The sequence below is a fragment of the Taudactylus pleione genome, unplaced genomic scaffold (genome assembly GCF_031769625.1).
Source record: "Taudactylus pleione unplaced genomic scaffold, aTauple2 ptg000964l, whole genome shotgun sequence".
NCBI lineage: Eukaryota > Metazoa > Chordata > Amphibia > Anura > Myobatrachidae > Taudactylus > Taudactylus pleione.
This window is the reverse complement of record NW_028285365.1, coordinates 891,475-910,123: the sequence shown is the minus strand read 5'-3', so window position 1 is coordinate 910,123 and position 18,649 is coordinate 891,475. Positions and strand designations below refer to the sequence as shown.

At 45.2% G+C, this 18,649-nt stretch overlaps 1 protein-coding gene across 1 annotated transcript in view; it reads right to left on the bottom strand.

Moving 5' to 3' along the window:
- The window catches only part of GRM7 (glutamate metabotropic receptor 7), a 626,056-nt gene that overhangs the window by 228,707 nt on the left and 378,700 nt on the right, over positions 1-18,649 (bottom strand). Inside the window, exons 6-7 of the mRNA XM_088460040.1 lie at positions 16,360-16,560; positions 9,958-10,097 (exon numbers count right to left, since the gene is read on the bottom strand). Coding sequence (XP_088316166.1) covers positions 9,958-10,097; positions 16,360-16,560 — 341 coding nt within the window. The remainder of the gene's footprint in view (positions 1-9,957; positions 10,098-16,359; positions 16,561-18,649) is intronic.

The window sequence follows — 18,649 nt, the reverse complement described above, 5'->3', positions numbered from 1 at the left end:
ACCAAAGGGGGTGTGCTGTCACTCAACATCGACAGCACGCCCCCTTTGGTACGAGACCCGGAGCGTCGGATTGCCCGTCGCTATCTGGGTCTCGCGCATGCGCTCTGGGCCACCATCGACCCGGTTGCGAGCGCTCAGAGCTTGCGACCGGGTCTGAATCAGGCCCAGGGTTCACTGTGATCCGGAAGGCTGGCGTTCTCTCTAGAATACTAATTACTGAGCACCTGCACACCCCTCATCTACCTCACCAGGTGTGTATGTGGAGTTGTACACCATAACGACATGGACGTTATGCCGCATTGGCATAATGTTGACACTGTAAATGTCGACATAACATTTTCAGCTTATATTAGCCCTAACCTAAACTAACCCTAAAATGGACTGGTGACATTCTGCCTTTGAAAATTCACATTGTGAACATTATGAAAGTGCGCGGCTTTACGCGCAGTGTTGCAGGCTGCAGTCGTCCTTACGTCCACCCCATAAATTAGGCCCTTAATGGGGAATTAATGGACGGTAGACATACAGTAAGAAGGGTTTATTTTTAGTTTTGTGGTCTGGGACGTCTCACGTTGTTCCTCTCTTTTCTGACCATATTCAGACCGCAACAGAACACGTATTATTTATACAAAGCAAGGCGTCTGCAGAAAGCTGGACACAATACATTTCTGTTTTAAACAAGCTCAAAGTAATACCTGAAAACAAAATGTCCCTAGACTGAAGAGCTTACAATCTATGGCCCGTATTCAATTAGAAGGGAAAAGCGTAGATCCACGAAAAAGTCTGGACGATTGCGACTTTTCGCCAGACGGAAACTTATCTCCTTATTCAATTGCAAACACGTTTCGCGTACGCGAAAATGCAATGTAATAGGTGAAATAGCTTCGCCTCTGAATAGGTGAAGAAAAAAAGTGCAAAATCGCTATTTAGGGGTGCAAAGGTGGGGAAAACACTCAGCACCCTTGGGACAGCCCCCCAAAGGATAACTGCGTCAAAAAATCCTAAAAAAAAAAAGTGAGGAACACCCCAAAAACAGCACTTTGAAAATGGGGGTGAAAAAGTGCAAAGTGGGGGTACAAACATAAAAAGTAGCAAAATAGACTTTTGGGGGGGTGCAGCAAATATGGGGGAGGTGTATTTTTGATTGCAGGTGTTTGCTGAAGGTGCATTTTTTGCATTTCATATAACTTCACCTTAGCAACTTATAAACATGCTCGCACCCATTTTCAAGTACCCCAAATTTGCCAGGACTACTTATTTACTATTAAAAATAATGCATTATGCCATTCTTCACCACTTGTGCAAAGACGCTAATTAGAGGCGATTGTACAAACTTAAATACCCCAAACTGTTTTATTAGGGCTAATCGGGCATTACTACATTGCTCCACAATGTTTCTGCATCTTTTTGGGGGGTTCAGATTGATTTCCCCTATTCAGACACCACTTTTCGCATTTTCGGACTTCGCGTGTGTCCGTTTTCGCGTCTTTTTGAATTGAATAGGGCGAATCGCGGGAAAGCGCCCAATAAGTTTCCGCAGCTAAAATACGCGATGTAGGCGAAAACTCCGGCAGGCAAAACTTTATCGCGTACGTGAAACTAGTTGAATACGGGCCTATGTCGGAGTACAGGGGGGAACGAGGCCTTTCTTCCAGACAAAACAAATACCATAATAATATAATGAGTGTTTTGGGCTGCCTGGTCTGTAGCTCCCATTCTCTACGCTCCAGAGTACACAGAAGAAGCTGTGCCCAGCCGCTGGCACAGGGACGGATGTGAGAGCAGGCTCGCCTTGTTTATACGAGGATTGTGCAGCAGGATTTATGGGGTGTTAGATCGGCTTAATGCACATGTTTGTAAAGCCATATTGGTAATTATACATAATATAAATCTTCCGGGCAGGTCTGCAGAAGGCTGTGTGTGATATACGGCTGTCTGCTGGAAGATAGAGGAACAAAAAGTGAGGCGTCTGCGGAGTCAGCAGGCACATTAACCCTGTCCTCGGTGCGCTACTGACAGCCGAGCGTCAGCTACTGCAGCAATCAGCCAATCACATTTGGGGCCTGATTTAGAGTTCCGCTATGCCGATCTGAGCGCAGTTGGGCGATTTTTTTTAAGTACTCGCACTGTGCATGAGTCCCGATTGTTACCGCACCGAGACGCAAAGTGAACGCAGAGAGTATGGACTTCAGTTGTGCATTGTGCTGCGATTTTGGTGCGATTTGACAAACATGATTCTTAGTAAATTTGTGTTTTGTATTTGAGTCCATGTAAATAATACAATGTATGGTCCAATGGTGTATTGTGCGGAATTGGTGTGTTGATTTGTGTTTTCCCTGCAAGTTACAGTCGAATTGGCCTTTAGTAAATCTCCGATTTGCAAAATCACACCAAAAGCGCAAAAATATACCAAAGCGACCAAACTTAGTAAATTTACTCCCTAGCATACGAGCTGACTTTCTGGGGGTAGGCAGGTTGGCACATCAGGTAGCGGCATAGGAGGGCAGTGCGGGGGCAATGATGACACAATCGTGTTTCTCACCATGTGCTATGCTGAAAGCACTTTGCAATCTCCCACGTCTCAAATATTTTTGGCGGTTGAGTATCCGGTCAGCTGGTCAGCCGTGGAACAGTGTAATGGTAATGGATGGAGTGGATTATAAGGGCAGTAATGACTATACGTGCCGTACCTTCGCAAACCCACATATATTCACCTATATGCAAATATGTACGCATCCTGAGACAACTGATACTGGAAAAAAAAAGTTTCGACACCCAATAGAAATGGGGAAAAAGATTTAGATCATTCTAAAAATTGTCCGAATTTAACAGATTCGCCGTTAAATGAATTACTTAAAACATTCGCCAAATAACAGCCACTGAAGGATTGGACCAATCAGATTCACTGTTAAATGAATAATTAAAACAGTCGCCAAATAACAGCCACTGAAGGATTGGACCAATCAGATTCACTGTTAAATGAATAATTAAAACAGTCGCCAAATAACAGCCACTGAAGGATTGGGCCAATCAGAGTGTACGGAGAGTGTAAAGAAACCAATCAGAAAGCATCAACAGATGTCTATAGCCTTATAGCGCTCCCAGTGCCTCGGACACTAATTCTTTCTGGATTGTATGAGGGGAAAGCGTCTGTGGATGCTATCCAGGGCTGTGACTATTAGTAGAATCCCAGATTACTCTACACTTGCTCACTGCATCTGCTACGTAGCTGTATATACAATTCTACCACATCGCCAGATATATCTTAATACACATTTACATCCTCTCTGCCATACAGTGACTGATACAATAAACAATTGTTTCCTGTACAAGTCATTATTGGCCTTACCTATCTGCAGATGGTATAGAAAAACACGCAGGAAATGCATTGTGATATTATCCAGTCCCATGAAGTGATCCCATTTTTGCATCTGAAAGGGAATCAATACTCGTGCGACTGCCAAGAAACGCAGCCCGAGGCAAGAAAAGGAGAAATGACAGCAGAAGAATGCATCGCAGCAGCCTCATGTCAGCGATAATGAGCATAATAACCACATGCCAGCAACTAACTGTACCAGGGAAATACAGAAAAGGCTAAAAAAAAATCTATTTTGACCGGATGGATGTTTACAAAAGACACTACAGTAGTGTCCACAGTCTAACCACATCTCTGGCCACACCCATTCACATTCCTGGCCACACCCGATCACATCCCTGACCATACCCGATCACATCCCTGACCATACCCGATCACATCTCTGGCCATACCCAATCATATTCCTGGCCACACCCGATCACATCCCTGACCATACCCGATCACATCCCTGACCACACCCGATCACATCCCTGACCACACCCGATCACATCCCTGACCACACCCGATCACATCCCTGACCACACCCGATCACATTCCTGGCCACACCCAACCAAATCCATGAACACACCCAATCACATTCCTGATCATACCCAATCACAATCTTGGACACACCCAACCACAAACCGGACCACGCCCTATCACATCCCTGACCATACCCAATCACATTCCTGACCACACCCAATCACATTCCAGACCACGCCCAATCACATCCCTGACCATACCCAATCACATTCCTGACCACACCCAATCACATTCCTGACCACGCCCAATCACATCCCTGACCATACCCAATCACATTCCTGACCACACCCAATCACATTCCTGACCACACCCAATCACATTCCTGACCATACCCAGTCACATTCCTGACCACACCCAATCACATTCCTGACCACACCCAGTCACATTCCTGACCACACCCAATCACAGCCCTGACCATACAAAACCACATCCCTGACCACACCCAATCACATCCCTAACCACACCCAATCACATTCCTGACCACACCCAATCACATCCCTGACCACACCCAATCACATCCCTGACCACACCCAATCACAGCCCTGACCACACCCGATCACATCCCTGACCACACCCAATCACATCTCAGACCACACCCGATCACATTCCTGGCCACACCCAACCAAATCCATGAACACACCCAATCACATTCCTGATCATACCCAATCACAATCTTGGACACACCCAACCACAAACCGGACCACGCCCTATCACATCCCTGACCATACCCAATCACATTCCTGACCACACCCAATCACATTCCAGACCACGCCCAATCACATCCCTGACCATACCCAATCACATTCCTGACCACACCCAATCACATTCCTGACCACGCCCAATCACATCCCTGACCATACCCAATCACATTCCTGACCACACCCAATCACATTCCTGACCACACCCAATCACATTCCTGACCATACCCAGTCACATTCCTGACCACACCCAATCACATTCCTGACCACACCCAGTCACATTCCTGACCACACCCAATCACAGCCCTGACCATACAAAACCACATCCCTGACCACACCCAATCACATCCCTAACCACACCCAATCACATTCCTGACCACACCCAATCACATCCCTGACCACACCCAATCACATCCCTGACCACACCCAATCACAGCCCTGACCACACCCAATCACATTCCTGACCACACCCAATCACATCTCAGACCCTAGCATGATTGGCACTAGTAACACTCCAGTGAATATCGGCACTGTCCGACCAGGCAGAGATCTGTTGTATGTATTACAGAGCACAAGCTTTCCACGTCAGATGAGTGAGTAACACATTGTTATCCTTTCATCCACTGGGGGATTATAGAAATAAAGCAAACTCCATGGAATTAGCAGACTCTCTCTCTTTGCCAAGGGCTGTGATTTAGGATGATTTCCTGAGATATCCTCAGCTGTAAGATAACACTTTGGGTACAACACTTTTGGGAGAGGACTGACAGCTTCCAATTTGTGCTCATCTTATTATTATAAATGACACAAATGCTTCAATAAACTCCAGAAAATCCTGAGGTGCTTGTGATACGAGGAAGCAGCCGCAGGAATAGTATTTATGTCCGTGCTATGTTGTCTCTTAAATTACAACATATTACTGCACTTAGACGTGGCGCTCTGACTCCAGGTCCTGCGTAATGGCTTTTTGCTGAGTGCCTCTGTCAGGACTGAGTGATCAAGGGAAATATAAGCCACAAATATGGATCTTTACAGGCTGAGAAAATTCAATTGTGCTCGCAGAGGCTGCCTCTCAGAGCTGCCCAACTGTGTTTAATAAAAGTCTGATGACACAGGGAGAGGAAGTAACGGCTCCCACAAACACCTCGGGGCTCCTCAGCGTGTACTGTCCAACTAATGATGTATCTATGATGTAAGCAATCTGACCTTGCGCTCCGCAGCGTTGGGGGAATGAACGATCTCTACGCCCAGGTTGTAGATTCGATTTTTACCAGCAATCAATGACTGAAATTGGAAGCACATAACTGAGTATGCATGCTTTGCCATTTCAGCTTTTTCACCCATTTCAATAGTTAAAGGAATATTCAAAGAGTGCATTTCAATTTTACTGTCAAGGCCTCAATATGTCCTCCTTGTGCATTAAAAAAGGTTCTCGGCCACTTAGGAATGTACATAATGGAAAAGTGATAGCGTCACATAAAGGCCTCGCTATCTATCACTTTTGGTCCATCACGCTCATCTGCTTTTCCATCTTTCTCCTACAATAGTGCTCATTGGAGCATCATACACGGCTTAAACTAATTAGGAGAGTGATGAGACATTAGGCTGTAGGTGTTACCTCTCTACATTTGACTATTTTAATTATATTACTATTTAAGTGTCTACAAAGCATAAACACACTTTTAATGTACGGATACAAAGAGCTGTATACAATTAGAAGCGAACAGTCCCGGACTTTTCGCCGTCATCGCTGGATTTGCATTCGAAAAAGTATTGCGCGCTTCCCCGCTTATCCCTGTATTCAATTCCAAAGGACGCGAAAACGTGTCCCGGCGAAACTCAAACAGGCGAAAAGTGCTGGCACATATGGGGAAATCAGCCTTGACACCCCCGAAAAGATGCACTGACATGGAGGATCACTATGGATACCCCCGAATAGCCCTGCTGTATTTGGGGTTTCCATGGGGGATGCACTGTGGTCAGATTTACCAAGCGCCTCAATGCTGAAGATGATGTTCTGCCGCTGTAGCGTATAGGCTGCACCTCGTAAAATTTACAGAGAGAGTCTTGCCGTGTATGCATGGTTGGTAGACCGCGCACACGCTGGCGTCCCAGGAAAAGAGTGAAGAGACCATTGATGCACATCGTAGGGACGGGCTCCTTTCGCTGTTGTGCTATTTTATACCTTGCGGCGGTAAAATCGCACACTGCAATGCGATCATGGATCTTGCCGCAGCATGCTGGGCTGGGGGTCAAAAGCTGCCTATGGAGACTGAAAGATAGGATAGATCTGAATCAGTTATTAACCCTGGGGGGGATTTGTTGATGCTGGAGAAAAAATAAGGCTATCTGGTCCAGGATCAAACTGATCATCTATTTGCTGATAATCACCTGGAATATGTGCGAGACCATTCAATTATAACAGGTCTTACAATGAATAAAGACCTTCTATTGCAGGGGGAGGCAATGTATGGCACACCAGATGCCTTGGGACGACACCTATTTTTAATACTTATCATGTGGATTGAAATGATACATTTACTATATAATGAGCTAAAGCTGTATATCTAGCACGAGTCCAATAAGAGAGTTGCAGGGAGGCCCCGGCCCCTCCCTTCTCTAACAGCTCTCACTGGCTGGCTGTACACCACAGCTTCACCTCTCCCCCACTCAACCACCCTCCCCCTTCCTGCTGGAGGTCCAACAAATTGGCACACCCACTCTCTCCCATACCCCCCGAGAGGTCCCACAAATCAGCACCTCTTGTAACCCACTCCTTTCTAGCCAGAGGTCCAATGACTTGGCACATCACACTTCACACAGTCCCATCAGAGGTCCCGTGATTGGGCACCTCCCCTATACCATCCCACCTCACCAGACCCTGCTGGAGGTCCCATGAATAGGCACCTTGAATTGCACAAGAATCTGGACCATTTACATCATGTAAATATCATACGATAAGCGCTGAAGATTAGCGCAGGATTTCATAGTACGGAACTGGCGGCTTTAAAAATGTAATTGGGAATTTCTCCTAATACAGGGTCACTGAATATGGCTAGAAATGATTTTTGTAGATAAAATCCAACCCCTTATTTTTTTCCCGTTCATATCTGTGTAATGCAAATATTAAGAGGTGAAACTATGAAAGTATTCCTACTCTAAATTACAGAGTAATAATAAAGATACCAGGTATTTATGTGGCTTATATACAAAATTAAGCTGCATCTTCCCTGCACTCTCCCCAGAATTGCATTTGCACCCTCTGCATAGTAGCCCTGGTGCAATTTTGAACTCTGTAGCTGTATTTGCGTCTAAAGGAGACACTTTGGGCCGTATTCAATTAGTGGAGAAAAGATTTTCTTTGGCACAAAAAGTTTCATGCCAGTGACAATCTCGCCTTAGGAAACTTATCCCAGTATTCAATTGTTGCGACTTTTCGCCGGCGCGATAAAGCATGCTATGTACCCGGCGGAAAAGTTTTGCCTATGAATAGCTGGCGGAAAAAAGTGCAGTATTGAGGTTTTGGGGTGCAAAGGTGGGGAAACCACCCTGCATTCTTAGGACAGGTCCCCAAAGGTAAACTGCGTAAATAATAAAAAAAAAGAATTAAAGAACACCCCAAAAAAATGACTTTGAAAAAATTCAAAGTTGCGGTACAAACTTAAAAACTAGGTAAATAGATTCTGGGGGGGGTCTGCAAGTATGGGGGAGGTGTATTTTTGATTGCAGGTGCTTGTACTGAAGGTGCGTTTTAAACACTTTAGTAAATTTTAACAATGCTTGCACCCATTTTCATGTACCCCAAATTTGCTGAGACAACTTATTTTTGCCAAAAAAATGCAAAATACTATTCTTCACCACTTGTGCAAAGACGCAAAATAGCACCAAGTGAGAGCATTAAAGCACCCCAAATACAGCAGGGCTATTCGGGGGTATCCATAGTGATCCTCCATGTCAGTGCATCTTTTCGGGGGTGTCAGGCTGATTTCCCCATATGTGCCAGCACTTTTCGCCTGTTGGAGTTTCACCGGGACACGTTTTCGCGTCCTTTGGAATTGAATACAGGGAGAAGCGGGGAAGCGCGCGATACGTTTTCGAATGCAAATCCAGCGATGACGGCGAAAAGTCCGTGACTGTTCGCTTCTAATTGTATACAGCCCTTTGTATCCGTACATTAAATATAAACTAGTTACAGTAGTTACGGTCTAATGCCGCATACATACTAGACGATAAGCTGATCGATATGAACGCATATCGTTAAGTGTGTATGCAGCTAAATGACCTCATTTATCAACAAGTTTTATCACTCACAACGAGTCCAGTGATACATGGTGCTCCAGCCAATCAGCTCCCAACTGTCATTTTTCAAGCAGATGACAGTTGGGAGCTGATTGGCTGGAGCACCATTATCATACTTGTTGTGAGTGTTAAAACTCATTGATAAATGAGACCCATTTCGCTCGCAAGTGGGTCGATGTTCCCCACTGCGCATGCGCACGACGGAGGGAGCTCCGTCGTGCGCATGCGCGAGACCCGGGGAGCGACGGGCTTTCCATCGCTCCGGGTCTCGCACCAATGGGGGCGTGCTGTCGATGTTGATTGACAGCACGCACCCTTTGGTGGGCGTGTCGGGGGCGTGCCTGCCAGACGGAGGCGTTCCCAAGGGAACGCCTACCGTCAGAAGCCGGCCCCACTGACATCACAGTGGGAGTGATTTTGGCTCTGATAGAGCCAAAATCACTCCAGGGCTTGTGGCAGGGAGACCCTACCGCAGGGTCTCCGTCGCAAGTCCGATGGTCGCATCGCGACCATCTTTTTGGCCGCTCGCATATGCGGTGGGTGGTCACCCACAGCTATACGAGCGGCCTCCTTTCATGGAGGAGGGCCCTGATTCAGAGCGAGCGCTCTGGTCAGAGCGTCCGGCTCTGAATCAGGCCCATAGTCTCCTCTTCAGAGGCCAGAGTGCATTTGTTAGAGCTCAGCAGCGTAGGACATAGATTCTTGTTGAACAATCAAAATACGTCTGTAGGTTCGGTCTTCTCCTCGTGCCATGTGAGCAAAGCAGGAGATATCCCAGAAATCTGTGCTCCAGAAATGTAGGGGCCTCATTGCCTTAATAAAGAAACTTAGAGATGTATGATTATTATGCATAGTCTGCCTATAACAACCTTTCATGGCTTATCTTTCTACAACTCCAGCTTCAGAGATACACTATACACAATACATTTTATAACACCATTATTGCGCTAAAGACTATTTTGGCGCCGGAGTCTAAGAGCAATGAGACGTACGTAGCCCAAACGCTACAAGCAACGCTGAAACCCCGGCACCACGTGCAGTCAGTAAGACTCTATGACTCACACTGAGCTGCAGTTCATCAGTCCACTGTCCGATCAGCCGGTATCCTGGCGTGCTGCGGTTTCCCATCTGGAACTGGAAGATGTCATACCGTCCCAGCGCATCGCCATTCTTATTAAACATAACGGGGGTCCCGGCGCTGCCTGTGTGGGGAAAGACAGCGTTGTAAACATCCTTCTTATAATCATTATCATTAACATTTAGTTATACAGCGGCAGGATATTCCATTGCGCTTTACATGTGGGAACCAAGCCGTAATAAAATGAGACTGGGCAATAACAGACAGAGAGGTATGAGGGCCCTGCTTGTCAGCTTACAATCTTCTTACTGAACCCAGGGCCGGCTCCAGGGGTCAGAGCACCCTGTGCCGGCTCTTTACAGTGCGCCCCAACATCGCCTGACCGAAAATAGGGTGTGGCCTGATTTCCATAGGACACACCCCCTATGTGACGTTATTTGGAGGCGTGCCCACATGTCACGCCTTCAAATAACGTCAAGCTGGGGGGAACTTCACTAGCTGGGCTTCCCCCAGCCCCATCCATTCAGACTCCAGGGTCCGGCACCGCTACACAGCTGCGGTGGTGTGGGTCTCCAACCTCCTGATTTGACCACCTGCGGGCCACTTTGGCCCACGGGTGGAACAGCGGGACAGTACTGTGCGGCTGAAATCGTGATGTTGGGGAGGGGTGTGCCCTCTATGGGTGGCACCCCTGTTCGACCGCACTGGTCGAACACCCCTAGAGCCGGCCCTGATTGAACCCATGAGATATTATACTTAGGTCTTGTACCCACTATTGTTAATTTCACTTGTTTAGTGTTTTTGGCAGAAAACAGAACTCATTGGCGCTGGTACAGAGGTGGATACAGACGCTGCCACGTCTATTGGCGCCCGTCTGTGTCTTTATGCAAACGCTGCTACACAGCCCTCCCCTGGTGTAATGTCAAATGCTGTGTTGGTGTTTGGTAAAAAAGCTTGATAAAGTCCGTCACGTGGACGAAACGCGTTGGAGCTTTTTTACCAAACACCAACACAGCATTTGACATTACCCCATTCTGGCCAGCTAACCAGAAAGGGGACTGAAGGAAAAAGCGGACGGTAGCGAACCGGAGCAAGCGGCAAGCAACCAACACCTCATCCAGTACGGGACAGAGCACAAGTGTTTTCTCCAACACTGAGCGCCGGAGTCACCACCGGATTTGAAGGCGCGTGCAGCGAGCTGAACCCCGTGTCTCAGGGAAAGGTAGGGACAGAAACCCGCAGCACTGCAATATAGCAGCGGGCACCCACCCGACCCTTAAAGAGCATAAACATCATTGCGATCATTTATACATTATTATTATTTCTATTTTTATTATTATTTGTATTTATTTTTATTTTTAAATTTATTATTTTTATTTAATTTTCAGTTTGATTTTGTCTTTCATACATTATATTACTTTTACCTTATTTATTATTATTTCCTTTTATTTGAATGGTCTTGCAGATAAATAATACAAAATATATTAAGAATTTATTGTTTCACAAGCAATCACAGTTATATATCTATTTAATTTTGGACCAGCGCTTCTTATATTTTAAACTGTTCATTCTCATTGCAAAATAGAGAATATAGAAGCTGCTATAGGATTCCAGGTGCGCTTTGCTATTATTCTCTGTTTAGCCCTATAGTAAAGGCAGATTTACCGTGTGAGTACGCAAACGCTTAAGCAACATACCCGTGACACTCCCATAACACGCCCATCAGAAGGGCCATCTCCATGTGCCCGTTTAGCCACTTCCCAATCACCGTCCGGGAACGTCCCCAGCACTTTTCCAAGGCATGTCTGATATCATGCGTTTCAATCGTAACTGCGCCTTTGTGAGTTTTTTTAAATTTTGACGCATGCGCAGTAGCAAAAAAAAAAAATCGCTCATCTTCGGCGTTGTGTGCGACTCTAAGTAATAAGGCCCCTTGTTTCCAATGTCTCAATACCCACTTGCTGCATTTGCACTGCATTTTTCTGAATGCCCGCTTCAGGCACCCTGCAGGTGTAACAGGGGCAGCAATTGTGCCCGCCCCCAACCTTCCTTGCCCCGTGCCCTGGGGAGGCAGCGCCACTGACACACCCCTCCCTACAACCCTGTTCCCAACACCAGTAACAAATGCTTGTCACAAAAACATGTCAAACCCTTTCGCCTGTGACACGCATTCGTCCTACTATAACATAAGAACACAACATCAGTGGTTACCTGGTCTCAGTGTCTGACGTCTCTCTCATGCATTAGGCATCAAGCCCTGGGCCATGATAAAACACAAAGTGTAGCGTATATTTTAGATGTCGGTGGCATAGCAACAAACCCCATCGCTTCATCTTATCCTGTGCCATTACGGCTAATGAAAACTACTGAGAATATATGAATTATTACAGCATATGATGTTTTATCAAAGGGAACATTAAATGCCGTCTCCTCTGTGTGCGACAGAAAAAAAATCCCCCCAAAAAAATCTCTTCCCAGAGAATCTTGATTTTATAATAAAGAATTTAAATAGCAGAAACTCCAAGGCTTTCAAAAAAAAAAAAAAGCACACTAAAGCTTTAGATGCAGGAGTAAAACACCCTAAATGTACAACTAAATGGCTAAATAATTAGTGCTGCTTTTTAGATGACACAGGGCACTAACAGCAGGACATGAAACCTTCTCCATGTTGTAGGCAGAGTAAGCCCGTGTGCCTCTAACTCACAATACTGGACGAATTACCAAAATTAGCTCAATTATTCTTTGCCGGAATTGGAGAGAATTATTCGAGAAATCACTGGAAGGTTTGCAGTATAATAAGCCTATATCTGAGCTGCACCGCCCGAGAGCATAAGAAGCGTGACTCTATTCATGTAACGACGGACAGAAGACATCTATGGGAGAGCCCTAATGTATATTGCATTAATGTATAGTGCATTGGGGTTTAGAATGATGGGTGTGAGACTTTTGTGCCCAGGTGGGATAATGTGAGCTCTTTTGTATACCTTGCTCTGAGCCTGCTGGATAAAATAGCCCCTAAATTAGTACTTGGGAAGAAAATGCATTAGGTACTTACATAATAATAAAAATAGCAAGCCGGTAAGGGGTACAGAGAACTTTATAGGTCCCCTAGCACTTTTCTTTTGTTTGGGGGGGGGGGATATTGTAGATCAATGAGGCTGAACCGATTCTCATGAGAATGGAGCCGATGAATTTGCTAGATGCCAGAGCTCTGTGTTGGTAATGGGTGGCCCTATTATACCAGCATTTGCATTTTATGAAGAGACTAAGGCCCGTATACAATTTGAGCTGAGCCGCGATACTTTTTCGCCTCCCGGACTTTTTGCCTACTTCGCCTGTTTTGCAGGCGGAAAAGTATAGCGCGCGTGCCCGCCGTATTCAATTTGAAAGTAGGCGAAAATGGGACCCGGTGAAACTTAAACAAGCGGAAAGTACTGTCAGATTTGGGGAAATCAGCCTGACACCCCCCAAAAGATGCTCTTACATGGGGGTTAGCTATGGTTACCCCCCGATTTGGCTTGCTGAAGGTATTTCGGGGTTTTTAAACGGGCTCAATAGCTGCTAAATAGCGTTTTTGTATAAGTGGTGCAGAATAGTATTCAGGAGCATTTTTTGCAGAAAATAACTTATCCAAGCAAATTTGTGGTACTTGAAAATGGGGGTCAGCATATTTTTAAGTTACTAAAGTTAAGTTGAAAAAATCGTGAAAAATCCACCTGCCGCAAACCTCTGCAATGAAAAAAAACACATGGGGCATACTTGGGGACCCCCCAGAGTCAAGTTCGCTAGTTTTTAACTTTGTCCCCCACCATTTGTTTTTTTCGCCCCCAAATTCAAAGTGATTTTTTTGTGGTGTTCTGAAGTCTTTTTAAAAAAAAAATTTACACAGTTTACCTTTGGGGGGACTGTCTGAAGGCTGCACGGGGGTTCCCGCAACGTTGCACCCCAAAACCCCAATTCTTTACTTTTTTCTGCCTGCTATTCATAGGCGAAACTTTTCCGCCTATTACATTGCATTGACTTTCCGCCTAGGCGGAAAGTCTTTCAAATTGAATACGGAGTAGAATCAAAACAGGCGAAAATGACGTCATCGGCAAAAGGTTTTCGCCCAAACCACGCTCCAAATTGAATACGGGCCTAAGGGGTATATTTACTAAGCAGTGTTAGGAGACAGAGTGAAAAGTGATAAGGTGCCAGCCAATCAGCTCCCAACTGTCATTTTTCAAACACAGCCTGTGAGATGACAGTTAGTAGCTGATTGGCTGGCAAGTTATCACTTTTCACTCTGTCTCCTAACACTGCTTAGTAAATAGACCCCTGAGAGGTATATTTACTAAAGTGCAGGTTTTTAGAAGTGGAGATGTTGCCCATAGCAACCAATCAGATTCAAGCTATTATCTTCTATAAGGTGCTAGAAAAATGTTAAGTAGAATCTGGTTGCTATCGGTAACATCTCCACTTCTAAAAACCCGCACTTTAGTACATATATCCCTAATGGAGGGATGTATCAATCAAAATATAATGTTTAATACTATAATACATACATGCCTACCCTCCCGATTTTCACGGGAGGCTCTCGATTTTTCGGGTAACCCTCGCACCCCGGAAGGGTAGGCATTTCTCCCGCATTCTGCTCACTTCCTAGTGAAGTGGGCAGAATGAGGAGAATTCCCGTGGCGATCGCGGGTCTCCGTGTAAGGGGCGGGGCTTAAAATTTGATTCTACATGAATCACATCATTTGGCCCCGCCCCCCATGCAAATTATAGCCAATAGCGGCAATTTTGCAGCGAGGGGTGGGGCTTAATTATGTGAAACGTCAGGCCTCGCCCCCGTTGCCACCCTCCTGCTTCTCTTCTCCCGGGAAGAGAATTAGAAGGCAGATAAAGTATACTATAATATGATATAATATACCAGAATATAAAAATATAGGGCCTTATTCAGAGCCGCTCGCAAACGTGTCGATGGTGGCCCAATGCGTGCCTGAGCCCCGTAGTGAGTGAGAACTTCACTCACTCCGGGGCTCGCAACAAAACGGGGAGGCTGTCGATGTTGATCGACAGCTCGCCCCGTTTTGTAGGCAGGTGGGGGGGGGGTGGCTGCACTAACGGAGGCGTTCCCGAAGGAACACCTGGCGTTTGTGGGCGGCCATACTGACATCACTCCTGATGTCAGTAATGGACATCCGGCTCTATTAGAGCAGAAAGTCCACTCGGCATTGAGAGTGCTGAGACCCTACCACAGGGTCTCCTCGCAATGCCGATGGTCGCGATAATCGCGACCATCTCCAGCCCGCTCGCACAAACTGTGGGTGGGCACCCACAGCTTAGTGAGCAGGCAGGAAAAAAAATTAATAAAAAAAACCTCAGCCCTGATTCAGAGTGAGCGCTCGCAAACAGCGAACGGCTCTGAATCAGGCCCATAAACCGTAATGAGGCACAATTAACTAGCGCACGCATGGCGATTACCGCACCTTTTTACATGTTACAAAACGCTGGGCAAATTTATGCACACTAATGGGAAGCTGGCATGGATTAAAGAATGGCAAAATGGAAAACTAGATACACAGTTATGACAGTACATTAACCCTATAGAACAATAACACTGTTAGAAGAGCTTTAAGTATTATTAGGAAAAGGTGGATTAAGCCTTATATCTAGAAGTGGGGAAATACACAACTGTAGAGGATGCCCATAGCAACCAATCAGCATTTATCAAGTACATTCTATAAAACGATCGGTTGAAGCTGATTGGTGGGGCAACCTCTAGACTTGGCCACTCCTTGTCTCCTCAGTCTTTTTTTTTTTTTAAGTTTTACTAGCTCAATGTATCCCAATCCTTAATATTGTTATGAAAAAGTAATTTAAGAACACAATATAAGTAAAAAAAAAAAAAAACATAAGTACTGTATATTGTATATATATATTATATACTACACACCCTTACGGAAATGTTGTTGTGTTTCAGTAAATGGTCTGTCTAATTTTTTATCGGAATTTGCAAGTTTTTCAGGTTTTTCTTTTTACATTTTGGGACTATATTAATCAGTTCCACCTTCAGAGAATTATCCTGTGAAGTCTCTAGGATAGCCATGTTCTTGGAATTCATATAGAGTTATCCCAAAAAACAACCACTCTATAGCTGGAGCACTAGTTATCCCAGATTAATGTTCATCCAGGACAGTCATTACTGTAATAAATTGTTAAACTCTGCTCTTAGATTTTATTTAGATTAAGATTCAGTGAGCTACTTTGGGATAGTTTATGTTCCACGTGTAGTTAGACATTGAGTGTAGGCTAACCATGGATATTATATTGCTCACATTTTGGAGTTACAAAGGTTACATTTAGGTGGCATAAATTTCGCTCTGCATCACAACGGCTCTTACCATTAAAGCTCACATTGCGGATGTATTTGAGAAGTTTCTTTCCCACCGGAGGGTCCACAGCCGGACAAAGCCCCGAAGAACCTTGACAGATATCCTTCAACATGTTGTGCAGTGCGTGAGCCATTGCATACACGGCGTCCACCACAAACTGGACCCTCCCATCCTGTTCATACGGAGAGTCTTGTCCAATGCGCTCCTGGCCTGTGGGAGAGGAACAGACAACCGGTCAATGGTGACTCTACTGAACGTAGATAACCGAGACGGAAGTGGCAAGGAGGAAGGTCCACACTTGCTCCATTGCAAAAAGACAATGAAAATAGTTATACGATGACCCAGCATAAGCCCATACAGGTAATGCATTATGCGCAAACAACTTAGGCCAATTAGATGGAAAATGTGGTTTTAGATAGATAAAAGCAATAATGTCTACTAGAATGAATATATGTAATTTAAATATAAATCAGAGTTAAAATAGAAGAAATACCGATAATGATAATGGTAAACAGGTTATAAAGTAAGAAGTCGAAGCAGACCATACACCTGTCTGCGGAGAGTACAGGTGCGTCCTCATACACCTATACTCGAATCACGTAATACAGACTTAGCATCACTAATGCGACAAAACTGCAATGCATGGGTACCCTGGACTAGGGATGGTCATCGGTAGGTTACCCATCGATGTTCACCATCGATTGTACCATTAGTGGATGACATCGCTGGTATGAAATCGTTGGCTGTGAACCTTCAATGGTTTCATCCACCGATGGTCAACCTGTTTTAACTTTAATACTGATGTGGGCAGCAGGCCAATCAGGGATTGGGGGCGGGGCTGCACAGGGCATGTCGGGGACAGAGCTATCCCAGCACATGAATAAAAAAATTGTTTGGCTGTGTGCCATCGATGGTGGTGAACCATTGGATTACTGCCATCAATGGCAAAACCATCGACCATCAGTGGTTACCCATCGATGTTTGCTAAACATCGATGGTCGATGGCCATCCCTACCCTGAACACTTGCGCGATAAATATATTAATCCTTTCCTATGTATCTAGGTCCAAAGTACAGGACACCAGTTGTAAAAACATGTTAAGAGTTTGAAGATGAGCATCCAAAATTAAGGGTAATTAAAGAACTAAAATTTGAGAATGTAATGTCCAAATCTGGATTAAGAAGGCAGACGGCTGTAATACTGTAATTCAACCTGTATAGAAGACAGGGGCAGCAATGCTCTTTCCAGTGGCCAACCAGTTAGATGTAACGTTTCATCCTGAAGTGTCTACTACTGACACAGACAGATGATCAGTAAGAGAGATGTATTATGATTGGTTGAGCCAGACCTTGCTATCTATGGGCCTGATTCAGAGCCACTCGTAAGCGGCCGCTCGTTCGTTCCGAGCGATGTTTGCACAACTGCGCATGCGTACAGATCGTAAAACGCATGCGCGAACCAGTCAGTGCGGCCGAAAATCATTTGTTCGCTAAATAGCGAATGCCTGCTAATTTGAGTGACAGGAGGAGGCGTATGTGGGTGGTAACAGGGGAGGTGCTTGAAAACGGGGAGTGGAGATCAGAACGCAGGCGTGCTTAAAGGTCAAAACAGGCGTTTTATGGGTGTGCATAATTAATACAGCAGCGTCATCGACCACGTCACTGGGTTATTTTATAGCCAGAACTGCTCGCAAGATTGTGGTAGCAAAAACCAACCACAAGAATAGCGAGCAGTTCAGACGCTGGTCGATGTACTCGATTAATCTAATAAATAGCGGACATGACGTAGGATGCGAGCGGCCAGGGGGCGTAGTTTTCTAAAAACTACCGCAAGTTTTGTTCGCTCGTTCAGACCTAGAGGCGTGAACAGACCGCAAAGAGCGAACGGTTCATTTGAATAGCCGTCCCTTTTTTCTGAACGAGCGAGCGCAAATAGCGTCCGGCTCTGAATCAGGCCCTATGCGCCTATCTGCTGAGCTGCTCATTGGGTGGTCAAATAAAAAAAATGGAAACAGCTACTGAAAGAACACATCGCCTTTTAGGGACAATTAATTGGGCTTTCACAGTAGTTCTCTGTATCCTGACACTTCTCTGCTTTTCAAAGATGTTAAAAATGTCCCGACTGTTCTTACTGAGATGTAACAATTGCCTCCGTATTTTGGCACCTTAAATTAGATTTGGCCAATAATTGGTATTTTCTAAACATGTTCAGAGGGAATTGTTTTCTATTTTCTTGCTCTGGATCAGGGTTCGCGGAAATATGTGGACGTCTATATTACCTATATTTTTTTCCCTGTACC